Consider the following 19,228-nt stretch of genomic DNA (forward strand, 5'->3'; position numbering starts at 1 on the left):
TAGATATTTGTTAGCTCAGGGTATTGAGGATATGGGGTAAGGGCGGGTAATTGGGCTTGAGGTATAGATCAGCCATGATCTTATAAAGCGGCCCGAGAGGCTGAATGGCCTACTCCTCTTCCTACGTCTATGTACCTATGTTTGGTTTCAATCACGTTCTCCCATCTTGCCCCACTCACACTATAGTGCAAACTGAAAGCCAACCGAGCCGAGCTGGCAGACAAGAGCCAGTGTGTGGAGGAACTGCAGGCCCTGGTGACCTCACTGCGAGAAGACATAGCAGAGAAGGAGGAAGAGCTACACAGGAAAGAAGTGGAAAGGCGCTGGTTACACAATCTGGTCCAAGAACTCAAGGTATGGTTCTGTCCTGCGGCTCAGTGGTTAGAGTGACCAAATTATTATTATTATTTTAGATGTTAAAGGTTACTTATAGTGTGTATGTATGTATATAAATATATTATATGTATGTGTATATATATAATATATATAATTAATATATATATATAGTAGAGTCTTGTAGCTCAGTGGTTAGAGCACTCGCCTCGCAAGCAAGAGACCTGGGCTCGATTCCCCTCAGGGCGAAAAGTTGGGCAAGTGTCCTTACTACACACACACACACACGTACGCTTCTGTTTACCCAGCAGTAAGTAGGAACCCAGATGTTAGTCAATTGGCGGATAGCTTTTCCGGGGGTAATAATTCCTTCAAAATAATAATCATAATAAAAAATGGTCACTTCAAATCCACGACTGTTTGTGGGACGCTGCTGTGCGCAATTGGCTGCCGCGTTTCGCCCACAAAATACACAATCAATTCACTTGGCAGTATATTATGTGAAGCGCTTTGAGGCGTCTCGAAGACGTGATAAGATGCTGTATCAAAAAAAATGAAAGAATTATATATATAATAAACGTTCGACTGAAGAATGGAGCAAAATAAATAATAATCCTTGCATTTGATACAGCACCTTATCACGTCGTTGAGACTTCTCAAAGCGCTTCACAGAATATACTGTAAAGTGAATTAACTTGTGTGTTTTGTGGGTGAAACGCGATAGCCAATTATGCACAACAGCGTCCCACAAACAGTCGTGGATTGAGTGACCCAGTTTTCTTGTTGTTTTGGAGGGATTATTACCACCAAGCAACTAACAACAGGGTTCCTACTTATACTCCTAGGTAAACAGAGACGTGTGTGTGGAGTAAGGAAACTTGCCCAACGTTTCACCCTGCTCAGGAATCGAACCCGGGTCTCTCGCCTGCAAGGCGAGAGCTCTAATTGCTGAGCTACAGGACTCCACAGAGCAACTCAGAGAGATAAAGCAGGTGCTTGGTGGACTTGTGGATGGATTTATAGGCGAGTGTCAGGGGCTGGTAATAGATCAAGTGCAAGCCAGTGTCCCAAGGGCTTTCAACAGTTTACAGATGTGAATAATTTCCTACATTACTGAATGAAGAATTAATTAAGTGAAATGAAACTTCACCGAGTTGACAGATAATATAAATAGCGTTTGATTTTCAAATAGCTCTTGGTTGAGATTTGCCAAATGTGCGCAGGGGAAGATTAGAGATAACTGATCATTGTCCAGTAGTGTAGTGGTTAGATGCTTGCCTCATAAGTGAAAGGATCTGGGTTCGACTCTGGGTGAAACATTGGGCAAGTTTCCTTACTCCACTCACACGCACGCCTGTAAACCGGTCACTAAATTCACGATTGTTTGTGGGACGCTGCTGTGCGCAATTGGCTGCTGTGTTTCGCCCACAAATTATACAGTATACATAGAAAATGTACATAAGTTTGTAACAGAACAAAACATTAGTGACAATGCAACTTTAAGTAGGCAATGTGAAAATTCATTCAGATTTTAAATCAATAATACACGTTTTTGCTGCTTGCCTCGCAAGCCGGAGGACCTGGGGTTGTTTCCCGAGCAGGAATAATAAATAAAAAATATTTTTTTAAAAATTGGTCACTCAATCCACGACCGACTGTTTGTGGGACACTGCTGTGCGCAATTGGCTGCTGCATTTTGCCCACAAAATCTAGTCACTCCACTTTACAATAATAATAATAATCCTTGCCTTATCACATCTTCTAGATATCTCAAAGGCTTAACAGAATATACTGTAAGGTGAATTGACTGTATATTTTCGTGGGCGAAACTATATAACTAAACAATGTATTCTGTGAAGCTGTTTGAGATATCTCAACATTGTGTTAAGGCGCTATATCAAATGCAAGGATTATTATTACTGATCAATAAAGTACATATGTGCAAGAACAATCATTAAATCCTTCAGGCACCAAGTGACACCTCTCCTTGCAAGCATTTTTGATGTATTTCCTTGAGTTCTACTGTATCAAATAAACACATCAGTGGCAGCTAAAGATGTTCTTAGTCAGTGTTGTGTGCAGCTTGAATAGGTGCAAGTTGTATCATCACGTAGTTTAGTGGTTAGTGCACTTGCCTCACATCAAAGAGGACCTGGATACGATTTCCGGATGACGAAACCTTAGGCAAGTTTCCTCAATCCACACCACTCCCTTTGCTTTGTGGCCACTTGGCATACATTAGAATATACAGAGCAGAAACAGGCCATTCAGCCCAGCTGGTCTATGCCGGTGTTTATACTCCACATGAGCCTCCTCCTGCCCTTCCTCAACTAAGCAGTCAAGAATAACCTTCAATAACCTTTCTCCCTCATGTACCTATCTAGCTTTCCCTCCAGAAAAGAGGGCTTCAGGTTTCTGGATCATTGGGACCAGTTCTGGGGCAGGTGGGACCTGTATCATATGGATGGGTTGCGCCTAAACAGGGCTGGGGCGAATGTGTGAACAAAAAGCTAGAAAATGGAGAAATAAAACAGGGGGGAAGTGCAGAACAGGTCAAGTCGGTCTTGGAGTGCATGTGCCTAAATGCAAACCAAGATTGGTGAGCTGCAGACTCAAGTGGTCAAAGGGGGATAACGATGTAGTAGCAGTAACAGAGACTTGGCTCAAGCAAGGACAGGAATGGGAGCTGAATATTCCTGGCTATAATGTATTCAGGAGGGAGAGGGAAGGAAAAAAAGGAGGGGGTGTGGCGATGTTAATCAAGGATACGGTTATAGCTGTGGAAAGGGTCGAGGTGCTGGAGGGCCCAAAACGGAATCTATCTATTAGCGGGTAACATTAAAGAGAATTCTAAAATATTTTACAAACATATCAAGACAAAAAGGCTGATCAAAGGTAGGGTGGGGCCAATTAAGGACCAAGGGGGAAATCTTATTGTGGAGGCAGAGGGCTGATGTACTGAATGAGTACTTGGCATCTGTCTTCACAAAAGAAGTGGATGCACCAAATGCCGCAGTATCGGAGGAGAGGGTAGAGGAAATGGATAGGATAGGTATAAACAGAGAGGAAGTACTGAAAAGGTTGACTGCGCTGAAGGTAGATAAGTTGCCCGGTCGGGATCTAACCAAGGGTACTATGGGAGGCACGGGTACAAATAGCGGAAGCTTTGGTTACAATTCTTCAATCTTTGTTGGACACAGGAGTGATACCAGAGGACTGGAGAGTGGCCAATTTGACTCCCCTGTACAAAAAGGGACAGAAGGACAAACCTGGGAACTACAGGCCAGTCAGCCTCACAACAGTAGTCGGGAAACTCCTGGAGACTATAATCTTCACTTAGAAGAATATGGGTTAATTAGGGACAGCCAACATGGATTTGTTAGAGGCAAATCTTGTCGAACAAATCTAATAGAATTTTTCGATGAGGTAACGGAGAGGGTGGATAAAGGTAGTGCAGTTGATGTAGTTTATAGGGACTTTCAAAAGGCATTTGACAAAGCGCCACATGAAAGATTTGTAAGAAAGATAGAAGCCCGTGGTGTAAAAGGGACAGTGGCAGCATGGATTCAGAATGGGCTGGGAGACAGAGAGCAGAGAGTTGTGGTGAACGGCTGCTTTTCTGACTGGAGGGAAGTGTACAGTGGTGTCCCCCAGGGATCGGTATTAGGACCACTGGCCTACTTAATATACATAAATGATCTGGACTTGGGTATAGCAAGCACCATTTCCAAGTTTGCGGACGACACAAAGTTAGATAGGGTGGTACACAGTGAGAAGGAGGAGCCAACTGCAGGGAGAAGGAGGGGTGAGAAGAGGAAAAAATTCCCTTCTCTTTTCAGTGAGTCCTCAGTTTATCATCTCTTCCGAAGGACAGCACCTCTAACAATACAGCACACCTCCTGGAGTTCAGTGCTTCCCTTTCAGCACTGCGAGACGCTACCCCGAATGGAGGGCGCTGGAGAAGTGCAAGTTGTTGTTGTTGAGTGTCAGTGTAGATCCTGGGGTGGGGGGGGGGGGGCAACCTTTTGGCTGCTGAGGATCGAGGATTTGAGAAATGTCTGCACAAGCATTATTGTTGCATTTCCCTTCCAGAAACTTAACCCATATTGACAACCTAAATTTTAAATACGTTTGTAACGGAACAAAACTTTAGTGACAATGCAACTTTAAGTAGGCAATGTGGAAATTCATTCAGATTTTAAATCAATAATACACGTTTTTGCTGCTTGGCTCGCAAGCCGGAGGACCTGGGGTTGTTTCCCGAGCGGGAATAATAAATAAAAAATGTTTTTAAAAAATTGGTCACTCAATCCACGACCGACTGTTTGTGGAACACTACTGTGCGCAATTGGCTGCCGCATTTTGCCCACAAAATCTAATCACTCCACTTTACAATAATAATAATCCTTGCCTTATCACATCTTCTAGATATCTCAAAGGCTTAACAGAATATACTGTAAGGTGAATTGACTGTATATTTTTGTGGACGAAACTATATAACTAAACAATGTATTCTGTGAAGCTGTTTGAGATATCTCAACATTGTGTTAAGGCGCTATATCAAATGCAAGGATTATTATTACTGATCATAAAGTACATATGTGCAAGAACAATCATTAAATCCTTCAGGCACCAAGTGACACCTCTCCTTGCAAGCATTTTTGATGTATTTCCTTGAGTTCTACTGTATCAAATAACCACATCAGTGGCAGTTAAAGATGTTCTTAGTCAGTGTTGTGTGCAGCTTGAATAGGTGCAAGTTGTATCATCACGTAGTTTAGTGGTTAGTGCATTTGCCTCACATCAAAGAGGACTAGGTTTGATTACAGGGTGGGGCGAAACCTTAGGCAAGTTTCCTCACTCCACACCACTCAGTTTACCTAGCAGTAAGTGGGAACCCAGTTGATTGACAGATCGCTTTCCGGAATGTAAAAATGTAAATCCCTCAACAAAAAAAAATGTGGTCACTCAATGTGGTCACGGTTTGTGGGACACTGCTGTGTGCAATTAATTGTCTGCCACGTTTCCCTCACAAAATACATAGTCGATTCCCTTTACGATATATCCTGCGCTTTGAAACCAATGTGATAATGCGCTGTATCAAATGCAAGGATTATTATTATCATCAATTCAAGCTGCACCTTAGACCAAGGGCCCTTTAATAGGGTTATATTAGACACCAGAACCAAATGAAAACAGGCAACTCCTGATTTCATTGAAATGTGCTCAAACTGTAAAGTGAATTGACTATGTTTTGTGGGCGAAACACAGCAGCCAATTGCACGCAGCAGCGTGCCCACAAGTAGTCGTGGGTTGAAGTGACCAATTTATTATTGTTGTTGTTTTTCTGGGGGTACTATTATCAGGCGTGTGGAGTGAGGAAACTTGCCAAAGGTTTTGCCCTGCTGGGAATCGAACCCAGATCCTTCGCTTGCGAGGCGAGTGCTCTAACCACAGGACTCCCAACAGAGCCAATTCGTAAACAATTCTGTAGGAAAACGTCCAAATTGTCAGTCCCTGTGAATGTTAAGTCAAATAACAATCCATGCATTCGATTTTAGTGCCTTATCACGTCATCAAGGTGTCTCAATCTGACTTATTTTGTTAATCTTTTATTATTATTTTATTAATTGTTTTGCCCACAAATATACAGTCAATTCACTTTACAGTCTTAATCTGTGAAACGCTTTATGATAATAATAATATTATTATTATTATACAGTCAATTCACTTTACAGTCTTATTCTGTGAAACGCTTTGAGACGTCGAGAAGACGGGGAAAGCGCTATATCAAATGCAAGGATTATTATTATTATATCTTTCACCTCATGTTGTCGCTGAAGCCTAACGTTCTCTCATTACCCTCGACAGGGCAACATCCGTGTGTTCTGCCGAGTCCGGCCTCTGCTAGACTCGGAGACAGACAAGTGCAAAGACATGAGCCATGTTCAGTTCACGACCAATGACAAGAAAGCGATCGTGTTGGCCAAGATGGAAGAAGTAAGTTCGCTTTCTGCGAGCGACATGATCTGTCCCCAACTCCCGCCCTACCCCGTCGCATTTAAAGTTCACCTGGACGGTGATCCGTAAAAATGGACGCCTTTCACTGCTGTTACTGTGCTTCCTTACCAACAACAACGATGACGACTTGCATTTATAGAGCGCCCCCTCACCCTGGGCAGCGTCCCAGAGCTCTTGGCAGTGGCCGTAGGCACGGTCAAAGAGGCAGGTGCTCAGCTGCGACCTGAAGATGGGGAAGGGAGGGGAGTGCAAGGTGGTGGGATTGAGGGAGAGGGTTCCAGAGTTTCGGTGAGTGGGGCGGTGTGGCTGAAAGTGATGGTGGAACAGAGGGCGTGAGGGGCAAGCAGGAGGCCGGAGCCAGCCGGGGGGAGACAGCGGGTGGTGGATTGGAAGGGATTTGAAGACGAGTGAGGATCTTGAAATCAATCTGTTTGTAATGGAGCCAGTGGAGCCCAGCCAGGACTGGGGTGATGAGTTATATTCCTGCAATTTACATTCCTGCAGCCCCTTTCACGTCGGGAAGACATCCCGTGGGCTCGACAGTCAAGGATTTGGACCCGAGTGGGGGGGGATCGGGGGTTGCCCAGTGATTTCACCCAATAGGGTAGGAGGAGAGGAGGTAGGAGAGAGTGTCTGTGTTGGCTGGAGGTAGCTTTCTCGGACTTGTGTATAAACGCTGTGTTTTTTCCTCTCCCCGTTTGCAGTCTCGCACTGGCCGAGATCGGAAAGTTGAGCTGAAATACGACTTCAGTTTTGACCACGTTTTCAATCCCAAGGCCAGGCAGGTGGAGGTCTTTGAGGAAATCGCTCAGCTTGTCCAGGTAATACCAGGGGACAGTAAATCCAGACACATGTCTTTTGTGAGAAGTTTTGGGTGGACATTGATTCTCACTTCACTTCAAAGCGCTTCAACGTAAAGTGAAATCGACTGTATATTTTGTGGGTGAAACGCGGCAGCCAATTGTGTCCAGCGGTGTCCCGCAAACAGTCACGAATTTAATTTAAATTTTTAATTTATTTTTTTGGGGGGGAGGGGGCGGGGGAGAAGGAATTATTATCCCTGGAAAAGCGATCCACTGATCGCTTACAAACGGGTTCCTACTTACTGCTAGGTCATCAGAGGCATGGGTGTGCGTGCATGGAGTAACAAAACTTGATTTCACCCAGGGACGAACCCAGTCCTCGCACGTGCAAAGCAAGCGTCTAACCGCTACATACTGGATGCAACAATGATTAGTCATCTCTAATCTTCCCCCGCGCACATTTGGCAAATCTCAGCCAAGCAGAAATTTGAAGCTCAAATGCTGTTTACGCTTCCTGTCAGCTCGATGCAATTTATTTTTGTTCATTGATTTTTCGTTCAGTGACGCAGGAAATTGTTCATATTTGTAAAACTGCAGAAAGCCCTTGGGACATGCCGCTGGCTTGTACTTGATCGGTTTCCAGGCCCTGACACTCGCCTACAAATCCATCCACAAGTCCACCAAGCACCTTGTTTATCTCTCACCCTGTCGAATCCTGTGGCTCAGTGGTTAGACCACTCGCATGTCAATTGACTTTACAGTATATTATTTGAAGAGCTTTGAGATGTCTCGAAGATGTGATAAGGCGCTATGTCAAATGCCAGCATTATTATTATTATTAATATTTTGTACTATTATTCTCAATTCCTGATGTGGGCTTCATAACTTTCATCCTTCTGACTCGGAGGCGAGAGTACTACCAATGGAGTCGTTCCCTTAAGCGATAATGTTAAGTGACGCTGTCTTTTGCTCTCCGTTGCCCAGTCTGCCTTGGATGGATACAACGTTTGCATATTCGCATACGGCCAGACAGGCAGTGGGAAGACCTACACCATGGAAGGACCTGACGACATCACGACTGAAACCAACGGGATGATCCCACGAGCTGTCAATCAAATCTTCCTGAGCGCAGCCAAGATGGAATCCATGGGTTGGACTGTGAGTCACTCAACTGCAACGTGACTTCCTCAGTTTCACTGTGTCATTTTATTTTACCGTGGAGGAGGCCTGAGGCTGAGGGTTTAGAGCCCTCGCCTCACAAGCGAGAGGAACCGGGTTCGATTCCCGGACAGGGCGAATCTTTGGGCAAGTTTCCTTACTCCACACGCGCGCACACACACGGTCCACTACTGTTAAGCGTTCTGAGGCACTGCCCTGCATGGAGGGCGCTGTGTACCTGCAAGTTGTTGTTGTTGTGTCAAATGACCAAATAGCGATTATCCCACTTGGGATGGAGGGAAGTGGAGCTGAACTAGTGACATATTTGGCAACCAATGTCCCTCTGTGAGAGCCCTCCAGTCCGGATCCTGAGCCAGGTGGGTCTGCAGTATTCCTGACGACAGCACAGCCCGGCCTGGCTCATTGGCAGGACAACAACAACAAGATTCCATTTATAGAGCGCCTTTCACGTCGGGAGGACATCCCAAAGCGCTGGGCCCGGAAGGCAGGGAGTCTTCCCGCTCGGCTCTTATTAACCGGGCAAGCCAAAGCCCTAAAGGGTAGAGTGGTCCCAGCTGGATAGAATCGGTAGATTCTCAGAAAAAAAATCTGTGAAAGTCAGTAGATATAGTGAAACTCCATGTTTTGCAAGTCAATTAATTTGTGCCTCACAGAGTGAGTTTCATTATGATTGGAGTGGGATATTGTTTCACTAATCAGCAGATTACCCAATTTGTTCTCGTCTGAATATTTCTGCACTCGGCAGCTTATATCATACCCTTCTATTAACTTTGTTTCATAATATATAATTTATATTTTACAATAATAATCCTTGCCTTCGATATAGCACCTTATCACGTCATCGAGATGTCTCAAAATGTACGTGGGATATACTGTTAAGTCGCTTCGCATCGCACTCCCCTGCCCCACCGCCTTCGCTCAGCTGGCTCGGGTCTTCACGCAGTCACTTCACTTCACGTTAGCCATTTGTGTGAAGTGAAGTTATTTCAGATCATCCAGAACTCCACAGCTCGTGTCCTTTTGCACGAGTCGTATTAAGTGTTAACGCCTCGACTGATGCAACTTTATGAGAGTTTTACTGCATTAAACAACCGGCCTCTGGTTTCTCTTTCAGTTCAATTTCACGGCCAACTTTCTGGAGATCTACAATGAGTCGCTGCGGGACTTGCTGGTGACCAAACCGGAGAAAAACACCGAGTACGAGATCAAGCTGGTCAGCTCCACCAGCGAACAGCTCCATGTCACCAACCTGAAATACGTGCCCGTCAGCACAGAGGCAGAGGTGGGCACTGAGAACACGGCAGCAGCAGCAGCAACAACAACAACAACACATTGCATTAACACAGCGCCTCTCACGTCCAGAGGACATCCCAAGGCTTTGTGCCCAAGCTGGGGGTTGGATCAGGAGGGGGGAGGAGGGTGATCGAAGGCGCAATTGAACAGAAAGATCTTTAGACGGATCTTGAAGGAGGCAAGGGGAGGGTGGGGGGGCGAAGGGACCATGGGATGGGGGCAGAGAGAGAGGCCGAAGGCCCGACCCCCGATGAGGGCCAAGCCGGGGTGGGTGGTGCAGAGGGTGGAGAAGGCTGGAGCCCGCTGAGCAGAGGCAGCGGACAGGTTAGTCAGTGTGGCTTTAGCAGGTCACAGAGGTCACCATGTTGCGAGGACGTCTCAAAGCAGGAGGGAGGGGGGTGAAAGTGAGGTCTGAGGTAGGTCTCGAGATGGACCCTTAAGGAGGTGAGGGAGGGAGTGAGGTGGAGGGACTCTGAAATGGAGTTCCAGGTAATGGATAGAGGGTCAAAGCCTGCCCGGCAGAGGTAGTACGGGGTAATATCCTGGGTGGTAACGTTTTGAGACTTGCCATCGCCCAGAGAGAATTGCACTTACTCCCTCGTACCCCCCCAACCCCCCCCCCACATTTCAAGGCACACCACAAAATGTACCTCTTGATCGTACTTGAGCCCGTCCATCGATTCTTTTAATTCCTAGATTATTAATAATATTAATCCTTAATAATCTTTGCATTTGATACAGCGCCTCATCACATTGTCGAGACGTCTCAAAGCGCTTCACTACTGTTAGATAGTTTGACTGTTTTGTGGGCAGCTGCATTTACATCCTTTTTGCATGGATGATACTGGAACTGAGAGGTTATACCTATCGGGAAAGGCTGAACATGCTTGGACTCTTGATCTGATAAGAGGGCTTTACAATGATGAAATGTTTTGATAGGGTCAACATAGGGAAGATGTTTCCACTTGTGGGAGAGACCAAAACCAGAGGTCATGAATATATAATAATCACCGATAAATCAAATAGGAAAGTCAGAGCCAGAGAGCGGTGGGAAAGTGGAAATTGCTAACACCAGGAGTACTTGAGGGGAATAGCATAGACACGTTTAAAGGAAAAGCTAGATAGATACATGAGGGAGAAAGGAATAATAATAATAATAATCGTTGCTAATATGATCCATTTGATATAGCACTTTTCACATCTTCTCGACGTCTCAAAGCGCTTCACAGAATAGACTATAAAGTGAATTGACTGTGCGAAACGCGGCAGCCAATTGCGCACAGCAGTGTCCCACAACAGCCGTGGGTTGAGTGACCAAATTCTTAGTGTTTTTTGATATTTTTTGAGTGATTATCCCCGGAAAAGCGATCCGCCAATCATCTAGCAACCAGGTTCCTACTTCCTGCTATGTGTTCCAGAACACACTGGAAAGTGAATTGACTGTATATTTGTGGGCGAACGTGGCAGCCAATTGCGCACAGCAATGTCCCACAAACAGTCGTAGATTGAAAATGACCAATTTATTATTGTTTTTGGTTTTGGAGGGATTATTATTAGGCTCTGTGTGGAGTAAGGAAACTTGCTCAACATTTCACCCTGCCGGGGAATCGACCCAGGTCTCTCTGGCTTGTGAGGCGAGGGCTCTAACCCCTGAGCTACAGGCCACCACAAAGCAGGTTATGCTGTCAGGCTTAGTCGAGGGAGGGCAAGGAGGAGGCTTGTGTAGAGCATAAACACCAGCGTAGACCAGTTGGGCCGAAAGGCCTCCTTCTGTCCTGCAATTACTCTATGACAGTGTGGAGCGCTCTGAGACGCTAGCGTAGCTCGCTGTAGCTGAAATCATGAGCTGACCCCTCTCCCCGCCCGCAGGTACACAAGCTTCTGACGGTGGCAAAAGCCAATCGCTCCGTGGCCAAAACAGCGGCCAACGACCGCTCATCCCGCAGTCACAGCGTCTTCCAGCTCCAGATTCACGGGAAGCACGCTCAGCGAGAACTGCAGTGCACGTGTGAGTATCGTCGCTCGCTTGGCTCTTGGTTATTGGATCCATTCGCATTATCCGGACCGAGGTGGCCAGATGTTTTTATCAAGGAACAACGACAAGATTACATGTGTATAGCGCCTTTCACGTCAGGACGACGTCCCAAGGCTCTGGACAGAGTACAACATTTCAGACCCGAGCTGGGGTCAGAGGGGGAGAAGGGAGGGGGTGGCCGATAGGATGGTCGAAGAGGAGGGTCTTGAGGCGGGACTTGAAGGAGGCTAAGGAGGCGGAGTAATTGGGGGATGGAGTTCCAGAGGTTGGGGGCAGAGTGGCTGAAGGCTCTCCTGCCAATGGTGGGGCGGGTGGGTCAGGGGATGTGGAGCAGGCCAAGGAGTCGAGCGACACATCAGCCGGGATCTGATGGAACGGGTTTGATAGAATGCACCATGAATTGAATCCATTGGGGAAAACATTAGCGCAGCTCGTACAGGTTGGCTCTGCGCCAAGCGCATTAACTGCTCCTCGGTAAACACTGCGGTTTGACTGCTTTCGATCCCGTGCCTAACGTGGACCGTTTCTGACTTGGTCGACCTCTGACACTGAACGAACGACATTGGAGCTCAGCGAGAGACTCGGGTTGGATTCCCGGCGGGGTGAAATGTCGGGAGAGTTTGCTCACACCACGGGCCTCTGTTTACCTGGCAGTGAGCAAGGAAACAAAAATACCCAGAAATTGGTCACTTCAATCCGCGAGTGTTTGTGGGGACTTCAAGATCCTCACCCTTGTCTTCAAATTACTCCACTCCTCTGCACCCCCTGATCTCTCTGATCTCCTCTCTCCTCACAACAGTGCCCGCAGCCTTCGCTCCACCGGGTCTGGCCTCCCCCTCGTCCCCCGAATCCTCCGCTCCACCCACCCTGGGCGGCCGTGCCTTCTGCCTTCAGCCACTACGCCCCGAGGCTCTGGAACTCCCTTCCTCACCCTTCACCTTGTCCCCTCTCTTCCCACTTTCAGGTCTCGGCTGAAGACTTTTTTCGACTGCGCCTTTAGTCGCCCTCCTCCCCCTCCCCCCGGCTCGGCCCCGGGATCCGTTACTGTGAAGCGCTCTTAGACGCCGTCTGGCGTGGAGGGCGCTATATACACCCAAGTTGTTGTTGTTGGGGACGCCGCTGGGCGCAATTGGCTGCTGCGTTTCACCCACAAGAGATACAGTCAATTCACATTACTGCAAAGCCCTTTGAGACGTCTCGAAGACGTGATAAGGCGCTATATTAAATGCAAGGGTTATTATTTTGTTATTATTATAAAATGAGCGTAGGAGTCTGGCGGAACAGGCTCAAAGGGCTGAATGGCCTACTCCTGTTCCTATGTTCCCTAAGAGTAGCAAAGTGTAGCCGGCTCCAATCATTTACAGCGCCAATTTGCGTCGATAGACACTGAACTGGGGGCAGGGAGGAGGTGACCGTAGGCACAGTCTTCAGGCGTGACCTAAACAAGGGGAAGAAAGGGGTAAGGCGGAGGGAGAGAGAGAGAGTTACAGAGTTTGTGGGGCATAGTGGCTGAAAGCACGACTGCTGAGGGCGGAACGGAGGGGGCGAGGGACAAGCTGGAGGCCGGAGCCAGTCGAGCGGAGGCAGCGGGCGACGGGTTGGGGGTAAGCGGGTGGGAGAGGTCGGGAGGTGCCAGGGCACGAAGGGGTTTGTGGACGAGCGAGAGGATCTTGAAATTGATTGGTTTGGTGACACCAGCTGCACACTGTACTGGGCTGTTCTGTTCCGGGCTGGGCTGTTCTGCGCTGGGCTGACCCAGGCTTTACTGTGAGCCCCTTGTCTCTTGAGCAGCGATCCTGAGTCTGGTGGACCTGGCCGGCAGCGAGCGCCTGGACAAGTCCCAGTCGAAGGGGGATCGTCTGCGAGAGGCCCAGGCCATCAACACCAGCCTCTCCTGCCTGGGCCACGTGATCACCTCCCTCTCCAACAAGGTAAACAACAATGACCGTTCGCATTTCACTGGCGGGGAGGGAGGGGTGGGGGGAGCGCGAGGCAGAGGGAGAGAGTTCCATAGTCACAAACAGAACAGCGTGCAAGCTTCCCGCCAGCGGTACAAGCGGGACATCTCAACGCGCTCCACACCTCATGCTGTAGAGCGGTGCGGCTTATTTTGCGGGTGAAAGGCGACAGCCAGTTGCGCACGGCAGTGTCCCCCCAAACAGCGATGAAGCGAGCGACACAATTTTATTGGGGTGGTGGGGGGTGTTGTCGGTCAGGACACCGAGGGAGAGAGGGGGGCATCAGCTTAGACTGCGATTCCATGTCCCGACGTGGGGGCTTGAACCCACAACCTTTTGACTCGGAGGTGAGAGAGAGAGAGAGCCTTACCACTGAGCCAGACCGACACATTGCGCCTTTCACGTGGGGACGACACCCACAAAATATTACGTTCACTTCACAGCGTAGCCTGGGAAGTGCTTTGAGACGTCTCGAAGACCTGATAAGGCTCTGTGTCAAACGCAAGGCTTATTATTGTATCAAATGCGAGGATTATTGTCATAATGGGGTTTGAACCTACAATCTTCTGACTCAGGGAGGCGAGTGTAGTGACTGAGCTAAACTGACACCCACTAGGGACTTAAGTGCTGCAGTAAAGTCTCAGAATCCCTCCTGAGCTCAGTCGAACTGCGGATCCCAGAGTGAACAGGGAACCTGTGGGAGTGGTTTTAGATCGTTGACTATAAATAGCAGAGTGGTGGTGGTGGTGTCAAGTGATTCAGTATTTAGACACATTATGTTAACCACATCAACCTAAATCTAAGATTTATCAGCTAACAATTTATAGAATAAACCACGTTTAAGGTCGATTTTTAAAAAAAAAAATCCTTTGGTTTCAGATCGCCTTTTCCTGATGTCGCCTCAAAACTTTGTAGGGAATAATGTGCTTACTTTGCAGGCAAACATGCAGCCAATTTGCACTCAGGCACGTCCCACAAAACGACTGCCTGATTTTTACTTGGTTAAAAATCCAATCGTCTTTGCATTTGATGCAGCGCCTCTCACGTCGGTCAAAGCGTTTCCCGGGGCCCAGTCTGCCTGTTCAGGTGGACGTTAAAGAGAGAAAGAGAGGAGAGTCTTTCTCTCTCTCTCTCCTGGTGTCCTGGCCAACAATCCCCCAAATAAAATTGGTCGCTCAATCCAGCCAGGACAACTGGCTGCCAAGTCTGGCCGCCAACACACGGTCAACCCACTTTACACAGTATATCCTGTAAAGCGCTTTGAGACGTCTTGAAGGACGTGCTAAGAGTCTGTGGGGTTGTGTAGCTCAGCGGTTAGAGCACTCGCTTTGCAAGCGAGAGACCTGGGTTCGATTCCCGGCAGGTGAGGGCGGATCCTTGGGCAAGTTTCCTCACTCCACACACATGATAATAATCCCTCAAGAAAAAAATAATAATTTGGTTGCTTCAATCCACGACTGTGTGTGGGACACTGCTGTGCACAATTGGCTGCCGCGTTTCGTCCACAAACATACGGTCAGTTCACTTTACAGTCTGTTCTGTGAAGCGCTTTGAGATGTCAAGAAGATGTAAAAATCACTATATCAAATGCAAGGATTATTAATATTATCAAATGTGTGGATTATTGCACACTGTAAACTGCAGTGAGTGCTGGGGGTGGTTTGCGCACAGTGACGTCTCGCAAACCAGCCACGAGTGTTGCGATCCTGTTTCTCGGGTTCCCCCCCCCCTCCACTGTTGATGGTGTTCTCTGTTTCCCAGGACTCCCACATCCCCTACAGGAACAGTAAGCTGACCTACCTACTGCAGAGCAGCCTGGGCGGCAATTCGAAGACGTGAGTTGGGTTCTTAAATTGCAATTTAAAAGCCCGCAGAAGCCTCCTCTTCGTACCTCGTGCGATTCCCCGAGAGTGCCGTTCCGTTTCCAGCCCCAAAACCACTTTGATTGCTTTGCACCGGTCGTATTTTTGTCAAGCCAGCCATCTCTTAATCGCAACACCACACGCGCTGCGGTGAACACCACCAGATTAGATGTAGGTTATTGATTAGATCAGATTGGATACGATTTGCCTGTGACTCGTGCTTTGCTCAAGCGGGTCACACGAAACCCCGTGCCTCTCGCTGCGCACTTTCCTGCCGTGTTCGCCTGCGGTTGAATTCACTGGGCTTTTCCGTCTCCCCCCACACAGGTTGATGTTTGTGAACATCTCTCCCTTGGATGAGAATTTCTCCGAATCCCTCAACTCCCTGCGCTTTGCCAGCAAGGTACGTCTCAACACAAAATCCTCACCCGACGACAACAACTGACACGTGTCACCTCTCACGTCCAGGAGAACGTCCCAAGGCGCCTGACAATCAGGGATCTGCTACCCGAGCGGGTGGTTAGGATCAGCGAGAGGTGGGGGACCGAAGGCACAGTCGAAGAGGAGGGTCTTTCAGACGGGTCCCGAAGGAGGCAAAGGGAGGGGGTGAGGCGGAGGGACAGTGGGATGGAGTTCCAGAGGATGGGGACAGAGAGGTTTTGGAGAATTGTGTCTCCCTCGGTTGATGAGGGTTCAAGATGGGACTGATACGGAGGGGGCCAGGGGGGGGAAGTCCTGGGGTTACGGGAGGGGGCGAAGAGGGGATCAGCAAGCCCGAGTTGGCTGAGTGGAGTGAAGATGGATGAGCAGCAGCGGAGAAGGAGCGAATCAGAGACAGTAAATGCTGTAAAGGGTTTCGAGACGTCTCAATGATTTGATAAGCTGCTGCATCAGAGTCCTGGTCCTGTGGCTCAGTGGTTAGAGCCCTCGCCTCGCAAGCCAGAGGACCTGGGTTCGATTCCCGGGGCAAGTCAAAACATTGGGCAAGTTTCCTTACTGCACACACACGCCTCTGTTTACCCGGCAGCGAGCAGGAACCCGTTTGCCAGTCGATTGACAGATCGCTTTTCCCTCAAAAACATGTTTTTTTGGGAAAAAAATTGGCCAGTCGATCCACGACTGTTTGCGGAGGGGGGGGGGGGGGGGATGCTGCGTTTCGCCCACAAAGCGCGCAGTCGCTACACTTGGAGGTATATCCCGTGAAGCACTTTGAGACGTCTGGGACGACGCAATCAGGCTCTGCATCAAATGCAAAGCTTATTATTATTATATTATTCTCTGCTCACGTGTGTCCCCTCTCCTTTCAGGTGAACGAGTGTATCATTGGAACCGCACAGGCCAACCGCAAGTGACCGGGCCTCCAGCGAGGGCCCAACACACAGAGTCCCGTCTCTCTCTACCCTCCCCGTATGTTAATGGCTTCAAAGTATTTTAACCCTAAGCTCGCAGCCCCGAGCTCTCAGCTCTTTTGCTGGTTTCTTTGATTTGAGAGAGAATGGTGGCGTGTGGGTCTTCGACCCCATCGTTACACTGAGCCTTGTTGGGCCTTTAGCACAGTCCCAACCCCTGTGTGTGTGTTGGACAGTCTGTGTGTATGTGTGTGTGGGACAGGCTGTGGGTGTGTGTGTGGGACAGGCTGTGTGTGTGTGTGTGTGGGACAGGCTGTGGGTGTGTGTGTGTGTGGGACAGGCTGTGTGTGTGTGGGACAGGCTGTGTGTGTGTGTGTGTGGGACAGGCTGTGGGTGTGTGTGTGTGTGTGGGACAGGCTGTGTGTGTGTGTGGGACAGGCTGTGTGTGTGTGTGTGTGTGGGACAGGCTGTGGGTGTGTGTGTGTGTGTGTGGGACAGGCTGTGTGTGTGTGTTGGACAGGCTGTGTGTATGTGTGTGTGGGACAGGCTGTGGGTGTGTGTGTGTGTGTGGGACAGGCTGTGTGTGTGTGGGACAAGCTGTGTGTGTGTGTGTGTTGGACAGGCTGTGTGTATGTGTGTGTGGGACAGGCTGTGTGTTGGACAGGCTGTGTGTGTGTGTGTGGGACAGGCTGTGTGTGTGTGTGGGACAGGCTGTGTGTGTGTGTGTGGGACAAGCTGTGTGTGTGTGTGGGACAGGCTGTGTGTATGTGTGTGTGGGACAGGCTGTGTGTTGGACAGGCTGTGTGTGTGTGTGGGACAGGCTGTGTGTGTGTGTGTGTGGGACAGGCTGGTGGGGGGCGGTGTGGGTGTGTGTGTGGGACAGGCTGTGTGTGTGTGTGTGGACAGGCTGTGTGTGTGTGTGTGTGTGGACAGGCTGTGTGTGTGTGTGTGGGACAGGCTGTGTGTGTGTGTGTGGGACAGGCTGTGTGTGTGTGTGTTGAACAGTCCATGTGTGTGTTGGACAAGCAGTGTGTGTACAGTGTGTGCATGTACAGCACTTCGTGTGTGTGTGTGTGCGTGAGAGTGTGTCCTCTCCCACATCGACCCAACGCTGACACACTTCACCGAGTGTAACCGTCTAATCATGGAGTGTTTGAGCCCTCGAGTCTCTCTCAGGGCCGGAGTGGAGGGGAGTGATTTTCAATCTGTATTTACTGTCCTGAAAGTCTTCCTATTCTTTCTGTTGATGCTAAACCCTGAAAGTTCCTGGTACATGTATTTCTCCTCTGTCCTGTCCAGCCCTCTGTAAAGCAATGTGTGTGAACAATGTTGTGTAGAGTTGCTCGAGTCTGACTGTGTAAAAAGCACCATCGATAAATAACGTGCGGCCAAAGATCAGTCAGCGATGTTTAACCCTTGCCTGCCTCGCTCTCCGTATTATGCTTCAGGAAGACTTTTAAGATTGCCGTTTTGATACTGTGTGATGAAATAAAGATTTAAAGTACTGCAGTAGCACAGAAGCACACCCGCCTCATTCTCACACGCGCGCACTCACTCGTAGAATTACACGCCACAGAAGGAGGCCATTCGGTCCACTGTGGCTTTTTAAACTGCTTTTCTGAATCAATCCCCTCCACCCCCGCGCTCTCCACACAGTCCAGCAAACCGTTTGCAGGACGACGTCCCAAAGCACTTCGCAACATAATAATTAAAATCCTTGCATTCGACACAGCGCCTTATCACGTCTTCGAGGCATCTCAAAGCGCTTCACGAAATAGACTGCAAAGTGAATTGACTGTATATTTTCTGGGCGAAACGCGGCAGCCAATGGCGCACAGCAGCATCCCCGCAAATGGCCGTGGATTGAGTGATGGCCCGAATGAAATTTTTTCGGAGGGATTATTACCCCCGTAAAGCGATCCGCCAACCGACTAACTACTCGCTGCCGGGTAAACCAAGGCGCGCGCGTGGGGGGGTCAGGAAACTCGCCCAACTTCGTCCCTGCCCGGGAATCGAACCCGGGTCCTCTGGCTGGCCAGACGAGGGCTCTAACCGCCGGGCTCCAGGACGCCACTGTCCTCCGCGCCGGTGTTTAACGCGAGCCAAGAGATTTTCTGACAGGGCAAACCCAAAGGACGTGTTCACTGGGGTTTCGGGAAAGTCCCGAGATTCGGTTTTATTTGAAACAGCTGCGTCTTGAATTAGCGTTTACAATCCTGTCTCCGTACATGTGGAAGATATAAATGTCCTGGAGAGATCCGGGAACACTCAGCGGGTCAGGCAGCATTTATGGAGAGAGGCGAGTGAGTTAATGTTTCGCCGAAATGTTAACTCACTCGCCTCTCTCCATAGATGCTGCCTCACCCGCTGAGTGTTCCCAGCGACTTAGTTCGGA

The 19,228-nt window shown here is 48.8% G+C and overlaps 1 protein-coding gene across 2 annotated transcripts in view; it reads left to right on the forward strand.

Moving 5' to 3' along the window:
- The window catches only part of kifc1 (kinesin family member C1), a 29,067-nt gene extending 11,978 nt beyond the window's left edge, over positions 1-17,089 (forward strand). Inside the window, exons 8-17 of one of the 2 annotated variants that reach the window (XM_042344806.1) lie at positions 187-354; positions 6,205-6,333; positions 7,059-7,175; positions 8,142-8,315; positions 9,451-9,618; positions 11,499-11,637; positions 13,456-13,595; positions 15,384-15,457; positions 15,812-15,887; positions 16,792-17,089. In XM_042344806.1, coding sequence (XP_042200740.1) covers positions 187-354; positions 6,205-6,333; positions 7,059-7,175; positions 8,142-8,315; positions 9,451-9,618; positions 11,499-11,637; positions 13,456-13,595; positions 15,384-15,457; positions 15,812-15,887; positions 16,792-16,836 — 1,230 coding nt within the window. In that variant the 3' untranslated portion in view covers positions 16,837-17,089. The remainder of the gene's footprint in view (positions 1-186; positions 355-6,204; positions 6,334-7,058; positions 7,176-8,141; positions 8,316-9,450; positions 9,619-11,498; positions 11,638-13,455; positions 13,596-15,383; positions 15,458-15,811; positions 15,888-16,791) is intronic. The other variant, XM_042344807.1, reaches the window with a different exon arrangement.
- Positions 17,090-19,228: the final 2,139 nt, after the last annotated feature.

Source organism: Callorhinchus milii, unplaced genomic scaffold, assembly GCF_018977255.1.
Source record: "Callorhinchus milii isolate IMCB2004 unplaced genomic scaffold, IMCB_Cmil_1.0 Scaffold30, whole genome shotgun sequence".
Classification (NCBI taxonomy): Eukaryota; Metazoa; Chordata; class Chondrichthyes; order Chimaeriformes; family Callorhinchidae; genus Callorhinchus; species Callorhinchus milii.